At 39.9% G+C, this 22,453-nt stretch overlaps 1 protein-coding gene across 1 annotated transcript in view; it reads left to right on the plus strand.

Annotated features, from left to right (window-relative positions):
• The first annotated feature begins 427 nt into the window (after positions 1 to 427).
• Positions 428 to 22,453, plus strand: part of NEIL3 (nei like DNA glycosylase 3) — a 43,568-nt gene continuing 21,542 nt past the window's right edge. Inside the window, exons 1-4 of the mRNA XM_043454562.1 lie at positions 428 to 678; positions 14,304 to 14,431; positions 21,292 to 21,426; positions 21,734 to 21,947. Of these exons, the coding sequence (XP_043310497.1) occupies positions 523 to 678; positions 14,304 to 14,431; positions 21,292 to 21,426; positions 21,734 to 21,947 (633 nt within the window). The 5' untranslated portion in view covers positions 428 to 522. The remainder of the gene's footprint in view (positions 679 to 14,303; positions 14,432 to 21,291; positions 21,427 to 21,733; positions 21,948 to 22,453) is intronic.

Below are 22,453 nucleotides of genomic sequence, written 5' to 3' on the forward strand. Positions count from 1 at the left end.
AGATAAACTTGGCATATTAGGCCACGTTTTCTAAGACATGCTAAACCTATAGGAGAAAAGTAAAAGCTGCTTGTTGTAAAATCCTTCCCTTGAGTCCCTCTGCACCCTCCAAGCCTGAGGAGGGCCTGCAGAAACCTGAGGCCTGCCAGGCCACCTCGGACTTGGGGAAGAATAAGAGGATCAGGTCACAAAAGGTGCGCGTACCGTGCAGCTCAAGGACAAGGGCAAAACCTCAAAGCAAACAAAATTGGAACTTCTGAGGATATACAGTTCAGCCCCCAGGGGAGGGTGGTGAGTGAGCAGCAATTCACTCCTTTCTATTGCAGCCCGGCATCCGGGCCCGGAGGCTGGGCCACTGCGCCTGCGCCGAGAAGCCGGCCCGCAAAGGGGTGGGGGGCGGGGCCAGGAGCGCGCGAGATTTGAACTTCTCGGAGGCGCTAAGTGCCTGCGCTGAGGTGAAGTTACGCGGCAGGTTTCTCGGCTGGCTTTGCAGCTTAGTGGGGCGCAGCGCGGGCCCAGGCGATGGTGGAAGGCCCGGGTTGTACTCTAAATGGAGAGAAGATTCGGGCGCGCGTGCGCCCGGGCCAGGCGGTGACTGACGTGCGGGGCCGCGAGCTGCAGGGCCTGGGGGGGTCCGGCTCGTCGCCAGCCGCCTCCGGGCCTGTGGGCTCCTCACAGGTGAGCAGCGTCCGTGTCTCACTAGGGGATCAGCATGGGAGACAGAACAAAAAGCCCATCGGGTTTCCAGGGTCCAAAGTGCCTTAGCTCTGGACAAGGCTTCCTGCTGCTGCTGCTAAGTCACTTCAGTCGTGTCCGACTCAGTGCGACCCCGTGGACGGCAGCCCACCAGGTTCCCCTGTCCAGGGGAGTCCCCAGGCAAGAATACTGGAGTGGGTTGCCGTTTCCTTCTCAAGGCTTCCTGGGTCCTGGTCTTTCCTAACACGTACCTTGACCTCGCCTGAGGGAGAATGCCCTACTAGTGCGCCTGCGCGGTTGAGAGTTGGTTGCTGGACCGCTGAGTTAAGGCCGCCTTGGAGATGCCCAGGTGGGACGTGATGGAAGGTGTTTTATTCCATGCCACCTTGCTTAGCTTCTTTACAACCCAGCAAGAGATGGTTTCTTTCTGTCCATAGCCGCATTTTCTGCTGTTAATATATCAGATAGTATCTGCTGTTAATATTATCAGATGTCTGCAACCTGTTTTTTTTAATTTGTTTGTTTTTCACATTTTAAAGACAGTAAGTTTGTAGGATAAAATTCTAGCTTCTCGCCTGCCTAATATTCTGCAACTGAAAATGTATTACAACTAATACATAATCCTAAAATTTCACACAGAAGATTTAGCACCACTCTGTCCACTCAACTCAATATTGTCATCTAATGAAGGGGCAGAACCATTTTGGTTCCCTTAAGTGAATTTATTTCTTTTTAAAGGAAGTTGTAGCACAGCTTCTTGCCACTCATACATGCATTGCAGATGGTGTGATTTTCATTTGGTAAGAACTTAGAACTTGTACTGAAAATATTATGATTAAACCTCGTGCCTTAAAAGCCCTTCAGATGTATGAATGATTGTATTTCATGAATTCATGCATTATTGCGCTGTACTTCAATTTCTCCTGCAAAGCTTCATCATAGCCTTTGGTCCTGGAAGAAAAAGTTGCTTGCTATGAAATTAACATATGCTTACAACTTGAAAGAAATGAAGTTCTCAGTCAGTAAATACATTTTCAAACTTGAACAGAGAATAATTTTTGCATCTCCTTCCAACTGCCCTTGTGTTTTATTTATTTTGACTATATGTCAGTTAGTACACTGAACCTGTTCTTTTATTATAGTGTTTCTTTCAAAATCACTTCAGGATACCACAGAGATGAATCCTGAGTAGTCTTTTAAGAGTATTAATGTTTAGAAAAATCACTCATTCAACAGAATTTTGAATACTCAAGGAACCTGGGTAACAGAAACTTAACACTTCCCCTTTGTGGGGGCTATTCTTTAGTTGGGAAGATACATAGACATTCATTAGGTAAGAACAGAAAGAAATACAAGTTGATAAATTCTCTAAAGTAAAGATGCATGGTTCCATGAGAACTTACAGGAAGTTCAGGGATGGCTTTGCTGAGACAGTAACAATTAAGCTGAGGTGTGAAGGGTGAGGAGATACCTAGATCTGAACTGAAGGTTGGCAGGCGGAACACTGCAGGCAATAGCAAAGGAAGAGAGATTGAAAGAAATCTGGTGTGGCTGGAAAGGGGATGATGAGATACAGGGAAAGTGGTTTGAAATAAGACAAAATTGAGATTGCTGGTCGAAGTCAGATCCTGGGAATCTTTGCAGAACTTTGTAGGGACTCTACTCATTCTGTAATAATGGGGGTCTTTGAAGGGTGTTAAGATCCAGTGACACTTTGAAAAATCATTCTCCTTGCAAAGGAAAATCATAAGACTGGCAGAAAGCCAGGACACATGCTGCCTTCTCAGGTGAGGATTGCAGGAATCCGAGAAGGCTGCCTGGAGCACAGAAGAGGGGGCTGGTGACAGAAATGAAGAGAAGGGAACAGAATTGCTATTTTGGAAGTAAAGGGAATAGGGTGTGGTAATGGATATGGCATGAATATGTTACGGATATCATAATTTACATCATTAAACAATAATATATTCTGTATTAAGTTTTAAGCTATTACTAGCTCCCAAGGATACAAGATGGGTCAGATAAACTTACTTCCTTGAGAATCCCATTTAATGTTTTAAATAGACATTACCTCATTGGTCTTTAGGACCAGCATGAACATTTCCTTTCCATTTATGATTATCTTCAGTTCCAAGGCATAAAGTGCTTTTGAAGAACTGTTATATTTCATTTCATTATAAAAAATAATAGCCCTATGATAAAGGATTAACCTGATTCTACAGATAAGGAATGTGAAGCTCGAAGTGAGTTTAAGTAATTAATTTGCCCAGTATCACATGACTAGGAAGGGGTGAACCAGGTTTAATCTCCCTTCTTTCAAACTCCAAAGCCTGACACTTTTAACCATAGTTCCCCTCAGTTATAAAAGGTTCAGTAGGAAAATGCTAATTCATTTTGGCAAGAATACCATACTGCTCAGCATATAGTGGTGACTACTTATTAATCAGAGAAGTGAGACCTTAAGTTTTTGGCTGTATCTGCCACCATTTCTACTTTTGTTCAGTTTAACCAGTTGGCTTACCTACTTTGGTAATGCTAATGGCTTCCATTAGCATGAAATGGAATCCATGCTTCCACAAAGCATGGATGCTTCATCAGTGGATGAACAATTAATAATATCACTTGGAAGCAATCCCTCAGCATTACTATATTTAATACTTTGACATAAAAAGGTATTAAAAGTTGGAATAGGTCTTTAGGATTTGGAATCAAGAATCTGGTTCTATGGGAACTGGCTTTGAAAATCGATATGATGAAAATCAGTATGGAATTAATAATCCCTTTATCACTGGGAATATTCTAAATATTTTGCCATAGCTTCATTTCATGGACCCTTGTTCTAAAGAAATAATAATCTTTGTAAACATGAAGGATCTTTGCATTTTAGAGGGGCATTGAATCCATAGTGTTAGTTGCTCAATCATGTCTGACTCTTTTGAGATCCCGCCAGTTTCCTCTGTCCATGGAATTCTCCAGGCAAGAATACTAGAGTGGGTTGCCATTCCCTTCTCCAGGAGATCTTCCCGACCTAGGGATTGAACCCAGGTCCCCCACACTGTGGGCAGATTCTTTACCGACTGAACCACCAGGGAGGCCCTATAGTAAATTTCATCAAAATGTGGTAGGTTGTCACAGATCTTTGGCATAATCACTACTTTAATAGGTGATCCCATGTTTCCTAGACCTTTGTGCCTGAGCATTAAAGCTATTTAAAGGTTTCTGCTACTGGCTTGAAATCATTAGTTTTCACGAGGCAGCAGTTGAAAAATAATAACTGCATATGATCTTCTTTATATTGCAATAAACATGAAAAAGTACAAAGGAGAGTTAAATAAATAAATTGGGCATTTAAAATAAATGATTTAAACTCCAGATAATCATTGTATCAAAAAAAAGAACCTCACCTGTGTAACTACTGTTGTAATGAATCAGTTACTGTGGCCTGTAGTCCTCCTCTTGGCTCAAGTTTGAAGTTCATGGAGAACATGTTCTAAGGCATGTCTCCTTGTGACAAGTGACTCCCATTTTGAAGAAGAAAGCCTAGCCATAGATAAGCCCAGCATTTTCTAGTTGTGCATGCACTATATTACTTCTGAGTTTTGATCCACTGTCTTGTCAGCATAAAATTAGGCAACTCTGTAAGCACATCGCATAAAACTGCTGGAGCTTTTGGAACCTTATGGTAAGAAACAACACTGGAATATAAATGAACATGTCTGCTTAATGAGCTGTGAAGAGTCAATCCTTCGATTTTAATTGTTGGGTGGATACAATATTTTGGTGAAATTGGTGTGTAATCTGCATATGTTTTCAGTTTCCTTTCACAAAACAGAATATGAAACAGTTTATAAGCATTCATTTCATTTGAAACATGATCCTCTGGCTACTCTCCCTCTCCTTAAGATTTGACATATGTACGTAGTATGCTAGTTATTCTTACTCATCTTGATATGCCCTTCGCAGTGTCTCAGAGTTATTTAGTAAACATTTGAATAGATGGAGAGGAGCAAAGTTTTAAATAGTGCAAAAATAGTTTTGATGAAAGATTTAAAAATAAATTCAATTTGGAATCTTTCTCTATGAGTGTGTATTTTGTTATGCATGTTAAATGGAAATTTCTATTACAAGAAAATAATGAAGCCATATAATAAAAGTTTTCCTCCCTCCTTTCTGTTTATAGTGGAGGAAGTGGAAATCATAATTCATTTTATTGCCATTATATGAAGGAATGAGCTAATCCACAAAGATTCATTTTCTAGCTGAATGAAGCTTATTCGTTTAAATCTAAAAAGAGGTTTTTTAACTTGTATAGAACATGCATAATAGTATTTGCTTACATTCTTCCATGGATCTGGGTAATGGTTTCATCTTAATGACTCAGGATCATTACTACCAGCATTCAGCATTACATGGAGTCATGGAGCAAGAGTGAACAGAGAACAGTTAAGGAAACTCAGGGAGATGATTCTCCACAGCCATTGGAGCTTTTAGTGAACCCTAAAGTGTTGGGGATGATGTAGAAAAAACATCTGATCATCTTGATTTTTGAATTCCAGCTCCTTCATTGCTTATACTCACATCTTTGCCTGTTTGGTCAGAATCAGATTATAGGACACATAAAACTCTTAGCTTAGTGCCTAGCAAAGTAAGAAGTAGTGGTAGTGTTAGTCACTCAGTTGTGTCCGACTCTTTGTGACTCCATGGACTGTAGCCTGCCAGGCTCCTCCATCCATGGGATTCTCCAGGCAGGAGTACTGGAATGCATTGCCATTCCCTTCTCCAGGGATCTTCCCGACCCAGGGATCGAACCCGGGTCTCCTGCATTGCAGGCAGATTCTTTACTGTCTGAGCTGCAGTAAATGTCCTGGTAATTGTTTGTTCCTTTTTCTCCCAGATCAGGACTTTCTCACCAGACCTATCTGATGATGACTTTATAAAGGGGTGTGATCTTTTGGTGTAATCATATTGTGTATAAAATATTTAGCCTCTGAGTAAGTGCTTACAGCCTCTGCCCTTACAAAATTGTAGAACAGGTTTTTATGTAAAGACCTCTTTTGGGGGGCTTAGAGACCATTTTAAAATTAGGTTTTTTTGATGGTTTAAATTGATAGATAAGTGGCTTGTGATTACTAAAAGTATTGTTGTATTCGGGATAAAAATTATGTGGGGGGCAAAAAGGAGAGACTGTCACTGTAAATAAGGTATATTTTTCCTCTCTAGGGGAAATATGTAACTGTGCTAGAGTTGAACCATTTATCTGTGGAAAAGTCTTATTCTCTTCTGAAAAGTTCATCTTCCTTGTGCGCCCATGGATAGGCAGGATAAATGGTAATCAGCACAATAAATCACATGCTGTCTCCAAAGATATATGTTGTTTTGATGATTTCCTATTATTAAGCCACTTGAAAATGGGAAGGTGAACCCTTCTCAATCATACTTAAAATTGTGGCAAAGGAGATTTTCTTCTCTTATTTCAGGGGGAAAAAAAGAATGAAATGTTCAGATAATATAGTAACAAGTTTATAAGGGTCAAAATGAGAAAGTCAGGTATATGTTGGACAATTGTGTATAGTTACAGAAAAAATAATAGGCTTGTGGAAATTAATTTTTGATTTTGCATGGGCTGCTGAATCTTGCATGAAGAGGTGATAACCCCAGGTTCTGCAGTAGGACAAGTGAATCTCTTGTAATTCTTGGGTTTATTGCAAAAACCTTGCCCTGTTTGTACATAAGAGCTCTCAAAATAAATGGAACATACCATCACTGGTACATAAGAATTTCTCCCTCAAATGGTGTTTTAAAAGAAAAAGGCAGTTAAAAATGTATTCAGGTGCTTGAGATGGTCAATTATAAGTTGAAATTTTTATTTTGAAATTTTAAATTTTTATTTTATTTTTATTTTATATCCTCTAGAGCAGATTATTTTAGAAATGATAGTGTACTGGGGATCAGGTGATTTGGGTCAAGTGCCCAAATGATAGACAGTTGGATAAAAGATCTTTATGTATCGTCTCCCTCAAAACCCAAATAAGGTATTAGATAGATGTTTTTAAAGCAGCCATTTAAATGCTAAGTAAAAGGAGATCAGTCCTGGGTGTTTATTGGAAGGACTGATGCTGAAGCTGAAACTCCAATACTTTGGCCACCTCATGTGAAGAGTTGACTCATTGGAAAGGACCCTGATGCTGGGAGGGATTGGGGGCAGGAGGAGAAGGGGACAACAGAGGATGAGATGGCTAGATGGCATCACCGACTCGATGGGCGTGAGTTTGAGTAAACTCCGGGAGTTGGTGATGGACAGGGAGGCCTGGCGTGCTGCGATTCATGGGGTCGCGAAGAGTTGGACGCGACTGAACTGAACTGAACTGAACTGAAACATCTTAAGTAAAAACCAGGGCGAGCTGGGACTGGTTGCTGAAATCCTAAACCTTCCTGTAAAGTTCTTTTTACTTAATGGGAAATTATAATTAACTATAATATTTTACATCCATCTAGCTTTTGGTAGTCAGGAGAACTTGGTACTCCTATATTTAAGCCTCATTTCTTTGCAGATAATTAGAAAATAAGAGACTAGGATGTTAATAATTCTCAAAGGAGCTAAAACAGTTGGTGGAGCAGAAGTTTTTGCCAAGAAACCTTGGGAAAGGTATAGCAAGATGGGGATGATGGGTGGGGAATACCGAAAGGGCAGGAGGGAGGGATCTGGTTCATCCCACAGATGTTTCCTGAGCTTCAGGCATCCTGTGAAGTGCCCAGGGATAAGGAAACACCATAGTTGCTGTCCACAAGGAACTCACAGACGAATAAGGGAGAAACACGAGTCACAGACACTTGTTCAGTTGGTAAGTGCCAGCACAGTGGTTGTAAAAAGCCCTGTGCTGGGTTTGGCAGGTAGAAAGCCTCAAGATGATTCTGTTTCCCAGGCAGGGAAATTCTAGTCCCAGTGAGTGTACTGGAGTGTACAGCAAGTGACAAATTCTGTGTGTGAGCAAGGAGGAGGCTGTGCTAACATGTCTTTTTAATTCCCAAGCACCTCATCAAGTATTAAAAAACTAACTCTGACACAGTTGAGCCAAGGGCTCACGGCATCTGTAGCTGGAGCAGGCTGTGCCACAGAAGTCATCGGATGGTGTCAAATCTGCGTGTTTCCACAGCTCCAGCCTCGCCACCTGTGATCCTTCCCCACCTGCCCCCTGCTGACATCTGTATTGTCATAGTCACCTTCACCTTCATCAGGCCCAAAACATCTTTTTTCAGTATTTGTAGAGACTTTAATATCATCCCTTTCCACATTCTGTGTTTGAGGTCCTATTCTGTGTTATTTTTGATTATAGAGACTAGAGTACAAAACCAGCACACATGTGAAGATTTAGCTTCTGGTTCTTTGTGGCTCTGTCCATCAGGACACCATGGTTCACTTCTCGTGGACAGCTGTGTGAAGAGACTTACTGGTGTCATGCATTTTAAGTATATTGGCATTTGTGTTTTTTGACTCATCCTCCTATGTACAAGCAATTTAGTTCTAAGGGCACATACTCCTCTTTGTCTTGTTAATAAGTGGTCCAGGAACCCTAACATTTGGGAGGGCCTTCTGCTGAATCCTCCTTTGGCTGGAGAGACATTTCCCATGGTCACATTCATTAGACTTCCTAAAACCTCTGATGGTTGGCAGTAGTTGGACAGCACATAGATACATACCCCAAGACAGCCTGTGGTGTCTTAACAGATTAATACTGTATGGAAAATCTCTTTTTTTAACCTGCCCCTCCATCTTGGTCTAGAGGGCATTTCAGCTGTGCTCTCCATTAGCTACACATGGAACCAAACTTCTTCAGGACTGCAGGAACTAATAGGAGTATTTAGCACAGAGTTAGAAATTTTCCAGGGAAAATCTAGGATAAAAATCAGAATAAGCTAGGTTTAGATTTCTTCCTAATAGACATTTTTCGGAACTCTGGCATTTAACTTGGAGCAAGAAAAAGGAAGGTTTTCATTAAGAACCCATACTCCCCCCGCCCCCCCACCCCAGAGTTTTATGGTTTTTGTTAATTTATACCTTCTGAAATGGATGTTACAGTGGTTTAAGAATAAGTGGCACAAAAATTTTTGATACGAATTGTACTCACAAATTTTGTTTAGCCAATTGTAAGAAAACCCAATGATGTGTTACTGTTGAATTACATCTGGGTGTTTTGATAATGGGGCAGTTTTAGATGGCCCAGTCTAGTCATTGAACAGTGAGCAGTTATCCTTACAGGGAGGGAAACTTCCCCAGAAAATGATCTGGTTTGGTTTTCAGATGTCTAGAATAAGGCCTAGCAAGGCCTCACACACAGTAGAAAGTCAATAAGCTTTTCTAAAATGAATGAATCCAGTTCAGCAGCCCTAAATGGTACATTTTTTATGTGGAGAGTGTGTGTCCAGATGCCACCTGCCATCTTTATCCTTAGAGGATGTCAAAGTCGTGGACACAGCCAAGTGAGTGGCATGAACTATGGTAGCTGTTGACTGAGAATTTTAAACTACGTGGTGTTAAGTTCTTGCAAAATGGTTAATTTAGTGCTGTGAGCAGACTTCCTGGGAGACATTAGGGACCCATTTACTATTATTAGATATGGTGACACCGCTGTCTTTTTCAAGGTTATCTTCTCCGTCTCTGCCAGGAGCCATTACAGAACTTGGTAAAGCCAGATCAAGGAGAGAAAAGGAGGTCTGAACACTGGGGTCACGGTGCACACGGGTGCTTAGGGAAACAGAGGGAAGCGCACTCCACCAGGGACAGGGAGAGCCTCCCTCACAGGGAGTCAGGCACAGGCTGGGAGGTTCTGTATGTCCCGGAAAGGACGTGTCCTAGGCTCAGGGCAGGGTGGGGGTGTGCGGGTTGGCATGGTGACCTTTTCCTGCATATTGGATAGACAGTGGGTTTTAGATTTAACTTGTAAAGCTTAAAGGAAAATACAAACACTGGGGTGGCAGTCATAGCACATTTTCTCCTAACCAAGAGGTGGGGGATGCTGCTGTGGTGTCCAGGGCTGTGCGTGTGAAATGGGGCCAGATACCCACCCGGCCTTCACTGGGAACCCTAATAGAAGTCAGAGGACACAGTGAAAACGAGTTGCTAGTAAAGAATACTTGGAGGGATAAGAGGCTATTGGCTCTAGAGTAACAGAAACACAGGCCCCCGAACCATTAATTTAGAAAATGAAGGTTTAAAAGATCATAAGACGTTATGGCCAAAATCCTAAAAAATATAAAACCTAGTCTATGTTGAAGCATAGGTTATTCAAAACTGATCTATATCTGCTCTATTAATCATCATCTTCAAAGTCTCTGGGCTAATTTATGAGAATTTTTAACTACTAATTGGTTGTCATGGAAACCCACCTCAAAACTGCTATCTTAATCTACACTTGGTTTGAAGTGTATGCAAGAGACAGCAAAAAGTCTTGTTCAGTAGAAAAGCATCAAATTCTTGGTGCTTCTCAGTTTAGGGTTCTAACAGATTCATTTATAAAAATATGGCAAATGTGGAAGAATGGTTTTCCCTCACTGAGTACTCAGGCTTGCTGTGCCAGTGCTTGATAACCGCTGACTGGTGCTAGAGTTCATCCAGCTCTTTGCGATCCCATGGAAGGCAGCACCCCAGGCCTCCTGGTCCATCACCAACTCCTGGAGCTTGTTCAGACTCATGACCACTGAGTTGGTGATGCCATCCAACCATCTCATCCTGTAGTCCCCTTCTCCTCCTGCCTTCAATCTTTCCCAGCATCAGGGTCTTTTCACATGAGTCAGTTCTTCCCATCAGGTGGTCAAAGTATTGGAGTTTCAGCTTCGGCATCAGTCCTTCCAATGAATATTTAGGACTGATTTCCTTTAGGATGGACTGGTTGGATCTCCTTGCAGTCCAGGGGATTCTCAAGAGTCTTCTCAAACACCACAGTTTAAAAGCGCCAATTCTTCAGTGCTCAGCTTTCTTTTTGGTCCAGCTCTCACATCCATACATGACTACTGGAAAAACCATAGGTTTGACTAGATGACCTTTGTTGCAAAGTAATGTCTCTGCTTTTTAATATGCTGTCTAGGTTGCTCATAACTTTTCTTCCAAGGAGCAGGCATCTTTTAATTTCATTGCTGCAGTTACCATCTGCAGTGATTTTGGAGCCCAAGATAATAAAGTCTGTAACTGTTTCCACTGTTTGCCCATATATTTGCCATGAAGTGATGAAACCTGATGCCATGATCTTTGTTTTTTGAATATTGAGTTTTAAGCTAGCTTTTTCACTCTCCTTTTTGACTTTCATCAAGAGGCTCTTCAGTTGCTTTCTGCCACTAGAGTGGTATCATCTGCATATCTGAGGTTATTGATATTTCTCCTGCAGTCTTGATTCCAGCTTGTACTTCATCCAGCCCAGCATTTTGCATGATGTACTCTCCATGGAAGTTAAATAAGCAGGGTGACAATATACAGCTTTGACGTACTCCTTTCCCAATTTGGAACCAGTCCATTGTTCCATGTCCCAATCTAACTGTTGTTTCTTGACCTATTACAGATTTCTCAGGAGGCAGGTAAAGTGGTCTGGTATTCCCATTTCTTTAAGAAGTTCCACAGTTTCTCGTGATCCACACAGTCAGAGGCTTTGGCATAGTCAATGAAGCAGAAGTATATGTTTTTCTGGAACTCTCTTGCTTTCTCTGTGATCCAAAGGATGTTAGCAGGCAATTTAATCTCTGGTTTTTCTTCCTTTTCTAAGGAAGTTTGAACATCTGGAAGTTCACGGTTCACGTATTGCTGAAGCCTGGCATGGAGAATTTTGAGCATTACTTTGTTAGCGTGTGAGATGAGTGCAATTGTGGGGTAGCTTGAGCATTCTTTGGCATTGCCTTTCTTTGGGACTGGAATGAAAACTGACCTTTTCCAGTCCTGTGGCCACTGCTGAGTTTTCCAAATTTGCAGGCATATTGAGTGCAGCATTTTAACAACATCATCTTTTAGGACTTGAAATAGCTCAGCTGGAATTCCATCACCTCCGCTAGCTTTGTTTATAGTGATGCTTCCTAAGGGCCACTTGATGTGAGACTCCAGGATGTCTGGCTCTAGGTGAGTGATCACACCATTGTGGTTATATAGGTCATTAAGATCTTTCTTGTATAGTTCTTCTGTGTATTCTTGCTACCTTTGCTTAATATCTTCTGCTTCTGTTAGGTCCATACTGTTTCTGTCCTTTATTGTGCCCATCTTTGCATCAAGTGTTCCCTTGGTGTCTCTAATTTTCTTGAAAAGATCTCTAGTCTTTCCCATTCTATTGTTTTCCTCTGTTTCTTTGCATTGATCACATACAAGGCTTTCTTATCTCTCCTTGCTATTCTTTGGAACTCTGCATTCAGATGGGTGTTTCTTTCCTTTGCTCCTTTGCCTTTAGCTTCTCTTCTTTTTTCAGATATGTGTAAGGCCTCCTCAGTCAACCATTTTGCCTTTTTTCATTTCTTTTTCTTGGGTATGGTCTTGATCCCTGCCCTGCAATGTCATGAACCTCTGTCCATAGTTTTTTAGGCACTCTATCAGATCTAATCTCTTGAATCTATTTGTCACTTGCACTGTATAATCGTAAGGGTTTTGATTTAGGTCATATCTGAATGGTCTAGTGGTTTCCCCTACTTTCTTCAATTTAAGTCTGAATTTGCCAATAAGGAGTTCATGAACTGAGCCACAGTCAGCTCCCAGTCTTATTTTTACTGACTGTATAGAGCTTCTCCATCTTTGGCTGCAAAGCATATACTCAGTCTGATTTTGGTATTGACCATCTGGTGATGTCCATGTGTAGAGCTGTCTCTTGTTTTGTTGGAAGAGGGTGTTTGCTATGACCATTGAGTTCTCTTGGCAAAACTCTATTAGCCTTTGCCCTGCTTCATTTTGTACTCCAAGGCCAAATTTGCCTGTTACTCCAGGTATCTCTTAACGTTTTACTTTTGCATTCCAGTCCCCTATAATGAAAAGGGCATCTTTTTTTGGTGTTAGTTCTAGAAGGTTTTGTCAATCAGCATAGAACCGTTCAACTTCAGCTTCTTCAGCATTACTGGTTGGGGTATAGACTTGGATTACTGTGTTATTGAATGGTTTGCCTTGGAAAACAAGCAGATCGTTTTGTTGTTTTTTGAGATTGCACTCAAGTACTGCATTTTGGATTCTTTTGTTGACTATGGGGGCTACTGTTTCTTCTGAGGGATTCTTGCCTACCATAGTAGATATACTGGTCATCTGAATTAAATTCACCCATTCAATTCCGTTTTAGGTAACTGATTCCTAAAATGTCCAGGTTTATGCTTGCCATCTTCTATTTGATCACTTCCATTTACCTTGATTCATGGAGCTAACATTCTAGGTTCCTATGCAGTATTGTTCTTTACAGCATCAGGCTTTACTTCCATCACCAATCACATCCACAACTGGGTGTTGTTACCGCTTTGGCTCTATCTCTTCATTGTTTCTGGAGTTATTTCTCCACTCTTCTCTAGTGGCATACTGTCTCCTTTTGCTCATAGACAGTAACTAAACTGTTTTATAATTTTATAATCACAGCATGCATAATGCTCAGCTTCAGAAAAAAGGTTTATCTCTGTCATCATTTTCTCTGTCATTATGATTTTTACTTCAAAGGCTAGTCAATTTATTTCTTTGAAAAAGAAAATGGTTAGTTGGCATGGCTTCTCAGGTATATGTAAACTCAATGCATTCCTTCCCTTCACCCACAGGAGTCCTGATATTTTACGTCTGTAATTACCTTGGTCTTTTTTATAATGTTCAGTATATATGTTGTAATTCTACCAATATGTTGTTTGGTTTTCCATGCTGATGGGGGAAGGTGTACTGGGTTTCTTTTTCCTTTATTCTGAACATTACACTTGGGGAGCAGGAGAGGAGCAGCCCTGCGGCCAGAGTCCCCTCCCCAGGGGGACTCCTCGTCTGCCTGTGACCCTCTATGTCCCACAGAGCCATGAAAACCGGAGGTCTCATGTCTTAATGTCCAGTAAATGCCTTTCTGATAAAATCTGGCTCCTTACCTTTGGGGTTCTCTCTCACTTTTACTTGGCTTTTGCCCTCTTTTCCTTCCTTACTGGTTTATGAGTTCATCATCACAGGTCAAAATTTATTTTTTTACCAAAATATATTATTTGCCTATATTCTTTACCTAGTTTATTCTTTACCACGTTTAGATGTTTTTATCTGAATGCTCTTCCAAGGACCTTGACTGTACTTTGGAAATGGAAGACTCTGTGCCCTAGTTTTTAACTTTAAAACATTCATGTCATTTCCTGTGCTTTCTTTTTTTCGTGCACAGAGCAGTATAGTCCTGGGAGAAATTCATTTTGACTCTGTGCCAATGACTTTTTTTCCCCACTTTTTTTTTTTTTCTTTAGGCCTCTCTCTTTTTAAATAACTGCCTAGTAATTTAACAAAATGTATGTAAACAGCTATTTACATTACTCAACTTATTTGAGATGATTCTTCTCATTGGGATGCACCTGAGCATAGAGTAATATAAAAATGTTAAAATTTAAATTATGATTTTTATTTCAAGTTTGTGTGTTTACACGTGTGTATTTTCCCCTAGGCTGCTGCACTGAATAATAATAAAAATTCCAGTCAGGATTTCTTGAGACTGTTTAATGGACATGTTTACAGTGGTGTGGAAACTTTGGGGAAGGAGCTCTTCATGTACTTTGGGCCAAAAGCTTTACGGTAAGATAAACCTGTACAATACATCTGACCGCTCTGTCTTTAAAGATCTGCATAAGCCTTTTCTTGCAGTTTGCCGCTTGTCACATTTAATCATGGAGAAAGTGCTCCATTTTTAAGAGAGCTCTACTACAAGAAATTGAAATTTTTGAAATTATCATGGAAAGCATCGAGTAGAAGAATAAAGTGTGATGTCATCATTACTTGGAGAGCTAGTCAATTTATTTATTTAAAAAAAAAAAAGACAGTCAGGCAAGGTCTCCCAAAGGTTGTTAGAACAAGGCCTCTCTGTTTCGCTCATCTCCAGAAGCTCTGTGGTGCCCTCTTCCACTCTTGTTTTTACCAAATGTTTATTGCATTAGTGCCATCATTTTCTTTATGGCACCTCCTAGTTTGATTGGAATGTCTCTCCAGATTTGTATATTTTTCTCTCTTCTTTCTCCAAAGGCTTGTACAGAAATGGAAACTGACCTGTATGTTTCAAAAACTTTCCACAGAAGTAACAGGCTCTCTGCTGTTTTACAGTGCTTATGGAAATTAGTTGCTAACTTACAGATTGACTTAGTGGTAAAGGTGTTGAAATGTATGTAGTCATCAATCTGATTTTTGCAAAAAATATGAAAAGTCCTATGGAGTAAAATGTCTGTCAATTTTGTCTTCTTGGAGTTTAGCCTAAGCTATCGCAGACTGTAAACTTTAAACCGTTTTAAATTTTTCTTTTAGATTTTAAACAGTTTTCACCGCACTGGGAAGACCCAGAGGAATCCGGTGGAGAGGGAGCTGGGAGGGGGGATCGGGGTGGGAAATACATGTAACTCCATGGCTGATTCATGTCAATGTATGACAAAACCCACTGCAATGTTGTGAAATGGTTGGCCTCCAACTAATAAAAATAAATGAAAAAATAAAAAAATAAAATAAAATAAAAAAATTAAAGGTTAAGTAAAAAAAAAAAAAAAAGTTCTGCTGTTGGACCCCGTGAAGATGACTAGTGGTCATAGATAATATGACTACGTGATTGTTATTTATTGTATCTCATCTTTTGCTTGTTTCGAGTACTTCAGAGTTTACCTAGTTGCTTTTCCTTTCACGTGTTCTCTCATTGTCAGCAGCTGCTGTCCTTGGAGAGCGCTGTCCCTTCATGGTTTTTCTTAGTCTGGAATTGATAACATCACATAACCTCCTAGTTCATGTAGGAGCAGGCTGCATTGTTGTGGTAGTAGATTGATTGATGTGATTGAAAATCCTTTGCTTTGAACAGAGAAGGACGCAATGGGATCCATGTGAGATAGTTGAAAACATTCATATGTTATTGATTCTCTGGTGTGAGGTGCAGATTTATTTCTGTAGAATGAGAGGGAGGTTTTCATCCTGTCTTCTCCACCAGACTGATAAGGGGAATCATTTCCCAGTGAAAGGCTATCTGTAGGTGTTCGCTGAAGTTCTCAGCAAGCACAGCTGTTTTGTCAAGCTCAACGACATGGGACCATCCCTGGCAGGGGTGCGCCTCAGCGTACGGATGAGGAGCAGCGTGGTCCTTGTTTCTTTCCAGTTTCTGCAACCTCAGATACTATTTGATGTAGCAATTCAAGGTCATTGGCAGATCAGCTGTTTGAATATGAAGTGAGCAACCTAAAATCAACTGTATTCCCTTTCAGAGTTTAACACAAGTTACAGAAATGCTCTCCTGACCTAAACTGCTCAGGAGGATGGATGACTGTGTCAGAGAAATGGGATCCTGTGTGGGGCTGCGGGTCTGTGAGTGTGAGACAGGAACGTTGTCTTCATTTCTGACCTGTTTTCTCCTCACCAGGCTGGTCTGCTCTTTTGAAAACCCATAGCCAGAAACATGCTTAATGATCACTTACAGTATTCTCTCCATAGGCAGCATCTCACAATTAAAGCTGCCCTTGGATTTTGGTGCATCTTATAGGTCAGGCTGTGAGTCTTCCTGGGATTCATTTGTTATCAAAGTGAAATACAGGCCTAGCCCTCTGGAGGAGAACCTGCCATGTAAGATCCAAGCTTCAGAAAGGTACAAACTAGATACGGACTATTTCTGTTGCTAAAAAATGTATCTAAGTGCTCAAGCACTTGGAACAGTACCAGAAAATAATAAAAATGATTTAACATACATTTATTTTAGGAGCACAGTTGTGGTGTTATGTGTGATTAATACCTATACTGTTTCTAAACACTTTTCAGAAGCTTTTAATATGTAACAAAAAAAGTCACATTTAACTTTTTGTTAAATATATATCAAATACTCATTAGGGCAAACTAAGCATAATGAACAAATAAGAATAAGTGTATGCTTTCACAATCCCACTACTGAATAGAATATCTACTAACTGTGGGTGCATGTATTGCCAATGCTATGTATGTATATATCTTAACTCTATTCACTCAGACACACCCACCCTTCAAGCTGCTATTTTCAATCAAAATGACACAGGTTATATTGTGGATTAACCTATATCTAAATATATTTTTAAATGAGTATCTTTTCCAAAAAAAAAATAGCTACTTCTAACTTGTGGTTTATATGACTAATTATTTGCAGTTACATACATACTCAGAGACCAAAAGCTGTATCTGAAATATTTTGGAGGTTTTGCCATTTTAGTGAAGCATTATGCATTATCAGTTTTGTAATTTAGTAATTTATTGGAGAAATGCAAAAGATAATGTGACAGTTTTTTTAGCTTGCTGGAAAAGCTTTAAGGAATCCACGATAGGCTACATACATGTAAGAGGGTTTTACAGCTTAAACGTAGCTTTGTAATCTGTCGCATGACATGTTAGGAAAAGCTGGAGTGTGATAAGGATCCCAAGTTTTACACTTTAGAGTAGTAAATACATACTGTTTGTCCAGTCTGCCCTCTTAACTTTTAGGGACAGCATTTCTTCTGGAAACTGGTTATCTGATCACAGTAACTGGAGAGTTCAAGTTGAATTTAGCATTTCTTTCCTAACATACTCTATTGGGTCAGTCTGAGTTCTTTTGTGAACATTCTCACCTGGAGTTGGGGAGAGTTAGCCTCTCTGTGATGGAGGGAATCTGGGATGCGATGTCTTAGTACTTGTATGTAGCCACTAGCTTGTCCAGAAAGACAAGATGATGGAAAATACAGCCAGTCTCCATAAAACAGAGAGAGTTCCCAAGGTATCTTCATCCCTTATTCCCTCTGTCCCTGAGATCCAGCTATATTCCTGGCTCTTCTGCACTTTGATTCTTCAGCCTTCCTAAGAGCCATGAGTTACAAAATATCCATTAATGCCTAAACTTTTTGAGTTGAGTCTCTGTCACTTGCAATCTAAGAAACCTGATCATTAAAATATCTATAGGTTGCTGTTCAGTTGTCAAGTTGTGTCTGGCTCTGCGATCCCATGGACTTACAGCAAGCCAAGCTTCCCTGTCCTTCACTATCTCCCAGAGTTTTCTCAAACTCATGTGTATTGAGTTGGTGATGCCATCGAACCAGCTCATCCTCTATTATCCCCTTCTCCTCCTGTCCTCAGTATTCCCCAGCATCAAGGTCTTTTCCAGTGAGTCAGCTCTTCACAACAGGTGGCCAAAGTATTGGAGCTTCACCTTCAGCATTAGTCCTTCCAGTGAATATTCAGGGTTGATTTCTTTTGGGATTGACTGGTTTGATCTCCTTGCAGTCCAAGGGACTCTCAAGAGTCTCCTCCAGCACTGCAATTCGAGAGCATTAATTCTTCGGTGCTTAGCCTCTTTATGGCCCAACTCTCACGTTCATACATAATTGCTGGAAAAACCATAGCTCTGACTATACGGGCCTTTGTTGGCAAAGTGATGTCTCTGCTTTTTATTATGCTGCATAGGTTTGTCATAGCTTTTCTTCCAAGGAGCAAGCATCTTTTGATTTCATGGTGCAATCACTGTCTACAGTGATTTAAGAGCCCCGAAAAATAAAATTTTCCACTGTCTTCATTATTCCCCCTTGTATTTGCCATGAAGTGATAGAACCAGATTCCATGATCTTAGCTTTTTGATTGTTGAGTTTTAAGTCAGCCTTTTCACTCTCCTCTTTAACCTTCAGCAGGAGCCTCTCAGTCCCTCTTCACTTTCTGCCTTTAGGGTGGTATCATCTGCATATCTGAAGTTGTTGATATTTCTCCCAGCAATCTTAATTCCATCTTGTAAGTCACAGCCCGGCATTTCACATGATGTGTTCTGAATGTAAGTTAAATAAGCAGGATGACAATATACAGCCTTGATGTACCCCTTTCCCCATTTTGAACCAGTCCATTGATTCATGTCTGGTTCTAACTGTTGCATCTTGACCTGCATACAGGTTTCTTAGGAGACAGATCAGGTGGTCTGGTATTATTATCTCTTTAAGAGTTCTCCATAGTTTGTTGTGATCCACACAGTCAGAGGTTTTAGCCTAGTCAGTGAAGCAGAAGTAGATGTTTTTCTGAAATCATCTTTTTCTGTGATCCAATGAATGTTGGCAATTTGATCTCTAGCTCTTCTGCCTTTTCTAAATCCAGCTTGTACATCTGCAAGTTCTTAATTCATGAAAAATAAGGTTTTGAAGTAGTAACTTATTTTCTACTTTAGTTACCATAATGTTTATATGTGTAATTGGAGAAAATATACAATTTTCTTACCATCACTTCAACTTTTAGTTTGGACACAATTGTCATATTAAAATTTTGTAAGTTTCGGAAGCTCAACTTAAACAATTTTAATAATTATTTGTTATAAGAACATGAGTGTCTTTTAATACCTGAAGATAATGGAGTCAGCCTTCAGGTAGAACTGGAAGCAAAGACTACATGCTATGAGGACTCTGCATTCTGTGATTCTGTTCCTCTGAAATCCTCTACAGTCTGTGTCTCTGCAGACAGGCCTCCTTTGGCTTTTCTGGTGCCTGGTGCCTTGTCGGTAATATCATAGACAGCTCCCAGCTCCCAGGTCTCCCAGTCCTAACAAGAAACTGATCTCTCTCTGTCCCAAATAAGTTTGTCAGGAGAACTCGGATGAATCCAGCTTGACTCAGGTGTCCGTTCCTGAATTAGCTGTGTCTAAACTGGGATCAGAGGAAGAGACAGAGACTGCCCCTGGTGGGGCCTGGAGCCCACCGTGGGGAGGCAGTCATGTTATGCACAGTGAATGAGCTCAAGAAACCAGTTGGACTGTGGTGGAGGGAACTTGAGTTGTCAAGAAATAAGGATCTAATAACATTTTCCTAAACTGGATTGATAACAATGAGGAATCTTGAAAACAAATCTGACTCTTGAATGCAAATACCATAAGGGTGTATGTCCCAGTTTATAAGACATCAGTATGACAATTATAGTAACAATACAGGTATTTACTGTGCCTTGAAAATTTTCATGATACTGTTACGTTTCTCTTAGTTTTAGACAAAAGGTATGTAACAATAAACACAAAATTTGTTGTTTTGTTGCAGCGTGGTTATCACAACATTTTGCTATTTCATAAAAGTTAACTAAAATTTGTTAATTATAAGAAGTTATTTTTGTGCACATTTCTCCCTAAATAGATTCGTAAGACCAAAAAAAGGTATACGTATGTGTATTTGATCCAGGGTTCTTACTGGGACTATTCCTGCCTTTGAACTGGGTCTTAACCTTTGAGATTTTATATGTGGATGCAGTTTCATTATAGAAAATGATTTAGAATCCACTTTATGAGCTATGCAGCTGAAAAGATTTTAGGTATGATGGCTTCTGGGCATGACAGTTGTACACCTTTCACTGTGGTTGAACCTCCATAAGCTAAATTATAGAGTACTTACAGGCACACATTTTTCCTGTCAAGAACTATGGGGCATGTAAAATGCATATATGATTGATAGTAGGGCACACAGAGTTTAAAATCCACATTTTTAAAGTTAGACTGGTTAACCTTGTACAATACTGTAACATGGTGCTTTGGAATTAGAAGCATAGAGCAGTAACATTTGCTGCCAAAAAAAGCCATATTTATTAACTCAACAAAGCTATAAGGAGAAGGATTTGAAAGGCAGAACACAATATTTCATCTTGAGAATCATTTCTGATCTTCATCATCAGAAGTCTCATAGAACCACTTTTTTTCTTTATTTTTTAACTGGACATGCTAATCAATCCTATAAAAACTGAAAGGCTATGAATTTTTCATCACTGCACTGTGGCTTTCAAGTTAACTGTAAATATTTATAAATCCCCTCTTCCCAATACATATGAAGGTAAAAGGAAACTAAAAGAATTGAAGACAATGGTATTTTGACTTGTTCTCTTTTCTTTTGATCTGAAAGATTTTGTAAAAAATTTTCATTGTGTTATCTCAAAGCAGGGGAAGGGGGTAAAAAAGAAAAAGTGTCTTAAGCTATAGATCTCATTTTGCAATGGGTACATTTCCAATCCACTGTGGCTAGAACTAAGAAATGTGAGTGTTCGTGGCTTTGTAGAATTCATAAAAACACCTACTATAGGCAATTTAAATTTAGCCTTATCTCACCCCAAGCCTTTGAATCTGAGAAAAGGCTGAGAAGACAGTAGACTGTTGTGTGAATAAAAGATGCTTCATCTGACAAGAGAAGAGAACAGGGGGATGTTTTGTTGGGATTATTGTCAGGGCCTTATTATTTCTCTAGGAACTTATTTTATTTGTGGGTTGGAAAAATGATTGCCATATCTTGTTTTATAAGGATACAAAGCCATTAACCAAAAAAAAAAAAAAAGTGATATTAGCTATTATTTTGTGCCCTTGAGTGTTTATTGTGACTGGTATTTGTTTGCTTATATTCCAATAAATGAAGAAACAAAAATTTAATGCACAATATACTTTCTGCTGCTCAAAGATGGGTTTGATTTTATTCCAGGATTCATTTTGGAATGAAAGGCTCGCTTGTGATTAATCCACTTGCGTCTAAAAATAAGAATGGAGTTTCTCCTGTTTTTGAAGTACAGCTCACCAAAGATCTGATTTGTTTCTTTGACTCATCAGTAGAAATCAGGTAACAAATTAAGTTAGAAAATGCTTCTGCTGCAAAACTGCAAAGTTGGCTCTGCAGCTGGATGTGGGATGTCACATGTGGAAATGAAAAAATAAACACAAAGTTTTAAAAAGTGGTTTATAATTGATAAAAAAAATTATTTAAAAGAGTCTTCAAATAACATAGTTTGATAGGATCTTCATTGTTTGGCTATATAACTTTTATATGCTGGTTAATGTAAAGGGTTTATATCAAAGCTCATTTAAAATGACACTCTGTGGATTGTAACCAGGCACATGATTAATGTGTTGTCTATTCCTTTCTTTAGAAACTCAACAGAAAGCCAACAGAGAATAAGAGTGATGGAAGAATTAGATGTATGTTCACCTAGATTTAGTTTCTCCAGAGCAGAAAGTGAAGTGAAAAAACAGAAAGGACGGATGCTATGTGACGTGTTAATGGATCAGAAAGTGTTGCCTGGGGTGGGAAACATCATCAAAAATGAAGCTCTCTTTGACAGTGGTCTCCATCCCTCTGTCAAAGTAAGTTTTAAATATTTTTTAAATGACTTCTGTATTTTTAAATATTGTGAAGCGCTCAACGAGGAACACTTAAGTTTGGCCTGACATGTTTGGAGAGAATGGCAGTAGCACAGTCTCCCCAGCAGACCTCAGGGGGCCTTTGCCCATGTCAGCTTCTCTGTGAGGCCGACCCTGGCCACTCCTTGGAGCCGGGCGTGCCCACTCCATCCCCCCAGGCTTCTGTAACTTGCTCTGCTTTTTTGTTTCTCCATACCACTGATCACTTTCAAATACAGCCTGATGTTTACTTGTTACACGTATAGTATGTAAGATCTCTTCTCTGCTAGAATACAGTCTCTTAGGAGGAAAGTGTCTGTTTGGTTCAATGATATATCTGAGCGTCTAGATACAGTGTTTGGCACATGGAAGGCATTAAAGAAATATCTGGTGAATGTATGAAGGAACTGAGCTCACCAGTTTCTCTTAATATCTGGCATATTAAATTCATACTCTGCACTCACTCAGGA

This window comes from Cervus canadensis, chromosome 31 (assembly GCF_019320065.1).
Source record: "Cervus canadensis isolate Bull #8, Minnesota chromosome 31, ASM1932006v1, whole genome shotgun sequence".
Lineage (NCBI taxonomy): Eukaryota > Metazoa > Chordata > Mammalia > Artiodactyla > Cervidae > Cervus > Cervus canadensis.